The sequence below is a fragment of the Lygodium microphyllum genome, chromosome 9 (genome assembly GCF_053477565.2).
Source record: "Lygodium microphyllum isolate KBCC chromosome 9, Lygodium_microphyllum_v1.1.10, whole genome shotgun sequence".
In the NCBI taxonomy this organism is placed as follows: domain Eukaryota; kingdom Viridiplantae; phylum Streptophyta; class Polypodiopsida; order Schizaeales; family Lygodiaceae; genus Lygodium; species Lygodium microphyllum.
This window is the reverse complement of record NC_141143.1, coordinates 130,873,682-130,877,385: the sequence shown is the minus strand read 5'-3', so window position 1 is coordinate 130,877,385 and position 3,704 is coordinate 130,873,682. Positions and strand designations below refer to the sequence as shown.

Here is a 3,704-nt window from a genome sequence, read left to right as displayed (position 1 = left end):
TACTGTATTTTGTTCCTACAAATAAATATTTATTAAATAAATGTGTGGTTCGTATAAGTGTGATGATAATGTGTCAGAGTATACAAATTTTTCTAGGCTTCCAAGATGTTATGGTGCTGTAACACTCATTACAAACCTTGCATCATTAATCTAGTAAACTATGGTGGAGTCCCCTTGCCGTGTCGAAGCCAAATGATAAAGTTCATGTCTTTATCTGTGATTGTGACACGCTTTGCATGGATGGCCGCAAGCTGTGTATCTTCAAACAAGTTGATGAGAAATCCCTATGTAGTTGTTTGTAGGGCCTCCATGGCTGCAGCAATCCACATCCTGCTGGTGGGCCATCCCGCACGTGCCCAAAATCTTCCCATCCCTTTCAGCTCTCCAAGTCTTGCATGACTTCTCAAACAAATTTATGAAAATAAATTTTCGGGATGAGAAGCTCATATCCGTGTTGTATTCTCCTTATCTCTTGAAGGGCGAAAGTGCCCGGTTTCCATCTCCTCTTCTTCCTTGGTGGTCCTTGTGCTCTACGGGGATTACCTGTTCATTAGGGGAGTTTTGAGGTCTCGAAAATGCCTTTTAAGATGTGGAGAGAGAGTGCTCTAGACCAATAAGAGCAAAGCCTCCGTAACGGAACTTCTAATTAAAAAAAAAATAAAAAATCATTTTATAAAAATATATAAATATGATAATATTACGAATTTGTATTTTTATTATGTATTTTTAGTCTCTTATATTCGTGATTATGACATATTTTGCATTAATGGCATAGAGTCTCGGCTACTTTTATTTAATGATGTTTCTAGATTAATGATAATGACTGATGTAATCGAAATTCAAATTGGTGAAAAGCATGGCGCTCAGTTTTTTCCCTCGTTTCTTTTATTCCTCTATTGTTTTTCCCTCCGTTATGATAGCCTAGTCCTCTCTCTCTCTCTCTCTCTCTATCTCTCTCTCTCTCTCTCTGTGTGTGTGCATGTATCTCTCTCTTCTACCATGGATACAGAAATTCAACCTTCAACAAGGCGTCCAAGCTCCCAAATCACATCCATATCAGTGTTTAACTCATTCCAAACTGATGGAAGATGGATTCCTACTATCATTAGCAAAGGTAGTTGGATCACCATGCAACAAGCAAAACGTGGAAAAAGGCAAAGACATGAGAGCTCGTTTATCTCTGCTTGGAAGGGCAGAATCCGAGATTTTAAGCTTGGAGCAAATAAGAATAGTATCAAAGAGGTACTAGTGCAACATGTGTTCATGCATAGAGAGCTGTGTTTGAAACCTGGATCTTCAAAGCTTCCAATGCATAGACCAAATTGTAAGAATTTGATTCTTAAAGTTTTTCCTTTCTTAAACATGGTTTAGGTTTTTCCATTATAATATTTGTTTGTCTTGTAGATGTCTATCCCTCTAATCTTGAGGAATGGCAACCAGTGGAATCTATTATTGATGTTATTGATGTTATACATGGTTCAATTGGAGAAGAAATGTATAGAGGTAGAAAGAAGACAGAGCTTGCAGAGAATGGAATATTCTTTTATGACCATTCTTATGTTATTCCTATGCGGTGTTGCCAATGGGGATCAATAAAACTCCTTCCTTTGCCAGATTTTTCAAGCTTTGAGCGGCCTTTGCCAAGTCCAGCTACTAGTGAGGGCTATAGATGTAAGATATTTTCTGAGATCCAGAAAGCACTAAAATCTAATATCTCAAGTAGGCTAAGCAAAGTTACTTTATTTATGCCTATTAATATATTTATTGATTTCTTCTCTAATATGGAGATAAGAATAACAAAAACCATGCTTTCAGTGAAGAGACTAACATATGATCATATCATACAATTTATTGATGAAGGATGGGATACAAGGACAGAAGGAAAAATTATATGTAAGATAGATCAAGACTCTATAGCTTGTAAATATATGATTGCTACTCAAAATTTTATCCTTAGCTTTTACTATAGTCGATGGCATTTTGTTGGTAGTAGTCTAGTTGCTTTAGACCAGAATCTTAATGATTTCAGCAAGGATCCTATTGTGGATCTTGATATTTGGTTCAACAAGTATATTATTGCAATCTTAAAGATCAGAAAATCATGTACGCTACATCAAGTGAGGATGGATTTACAAAATGAAGACATTGAACTACCATGCTCCTTTGTATTCCAACTTGACAAGAAACGAGTAAGTTTTCACATCATATTATATCTACTTAGATGTATATCAAGATCTCACTTTCTAACTAACAAACATTTGTAATTTATTTTTTGCAGATATCGAAAAGGAGAGAAAATAAAATACACTGCAATGACATTCAAGAAAAGATATCTTTACTATCAATATAAAATACATGTACAAATTTTGTAGCAGATGTCTATCTGCCATCTCTATGAGATATACAAGGGCTGAAGGGCAAATTTCTATATATGAAGGCCTACAAGGCGATATGGCAAAGCTATTTCTTTTTTGGAGAACTATCCTTTCTAGGAGTCCTTTTGCCTTTCTTTGATGTCTTGGGTATAGAAGGTGTTGAAGCTGTGGATTTGCCTTCCGTGGTTATAGGCACCGCATCTCCTTCATGGTGCAAATCCCCACCAATCTCTGTTGTTGGTTGTATACAATTGATTATCATATACTTCAAGAGCTTTGCTCTGATGTACCAAATATGCTCAGATGTATAGCAATCCTTCGAAAACTGTCACACATTTATAGAAAAAAGAGTTTTAGTTCATTATTGTTCTTACAATAGACTATATTTTTATCATCAATGGACTATTTGCAATTAATATCTATCTTAAAGTTTAGCATCTTTCATATTACCTTTACATGTTTATCATCATTAAGATAAACAAAGTTAACCATTCTTCTAGCATTTGCAATCACCCTCCAGCCACAAGAATGGCTATCATCCTGATGGGGACACTGCAACCACCAACACAAAGTAAAACTATAAAGAGGACGAATGGTAGTTCATAGAACAAACTCATGTTTCAATTATTTTAATGAATAACTTACTGCAACTTGTCTATATTGCATTGTTGCAAGCAAATCAGATGGCATAGGGGGTCTTTTCTCTAGCTCTTCAATTAATCTTTTGGCACCTCTGTATATAAAATATGTTGAAATTTAGAGTACTTACAAAAAAAAGAATTGAAATATCAAGGAGCCCTTGGATAATATAACTTACAATTTAGCATTTCCATGGCTTCCTTTCATAGAGTTGATTAAAAAGCATTGCTTATCCACAAGGTCTATTGCAATCAAGCTCCAATGAGAACTAAAAGCAATCATATCTCAACAAATTAGTAGGATAAAATCTCAAAAACTCTAATAGAATATTGAATCACTTACTTTTCATTATATGGAATTATAAGCAGCTCCAAAGTATCGAAGTCAATCAAATTGAGCCAGTGCTCAATAAAACTTGCATCAAGCTCATTCCTCATAAAGAATGAGATAGATGGATCAAAAACCTCAATTTTTTGTTGTATATCCAAAGGAAACTCATGCATTATACACCTAGAAAAGGCATAGAAATAGTGAGTATAAACAAGAAAAATCTTATTGCTAAAAAAATATAAAAAAGTATAAGTAATTATGGATGGACATACCTTAGGCCAGCAAGAATAAGACTGTCATTTACTTCTCTTCTTTTATCCTTAAGAATCTGAACACATGCAGCATCAAAGGAGATAACCT

The 3,704-nt window shown here is 34.8% G+C and overlaps 1 protein-coding gene across 1 annotated transcript; it reads right to left on the bottom strand.

The window, feature by feature from the left end:
• Positions 1–2,422: 2,422 nt before the first annotated feature.
• Positions 2,423–3,084, bottom strand: LOC148031588 (uncharacterized). Its single transcript, XM_087685772.1, has 3 exons — positions 3,021–3,084; positions 2,826–2,927; positions 2,423–2,700 (listed from the first exon to the last, which is right to left on the bottom strand). The coding sequence occupies exons 1-3, from the start codon at positions 3,063–3,065 to the stop codon at positions 2,461–2,463; spliced, it is 387 nt and encodes a 128-aa protein (XP_087541898.1). The 5' UTR covers positions 3,066–3,084; the 3' UTR covers positions 2,423–2,460.
• Between the last annotated feature and the right edge of the window lie 620 nt (positions 3,085–3,704).

What these genes read in the sequence shown, in the direction of transcription:
- LOC148031588 (XM_087685772.1), bottom strand. Translation starts at nt 3,065, where the DNA reads ATGCCATCTGATTTGCTTGCAACAATGCAATATAGACAAGTTGCA. An exon ending in TGCAATATAGACAAGTTGCA is followed by an intron (nt 2,928 to 3,020) that starts GTAAGTTATTCA and finishes TGGTGGTTGCAG; the next exon opens with TGTCCCCATCAGGATGATAG. An exon ending in ATGATGATAAACATGTAAAG is followed by an intron (nt 2,701 to 2,825) that starts GTAATATGAAAG and finishes AATGTGTGACAG; the next exon opens with TTTTCGAAGGATTGCTATAC.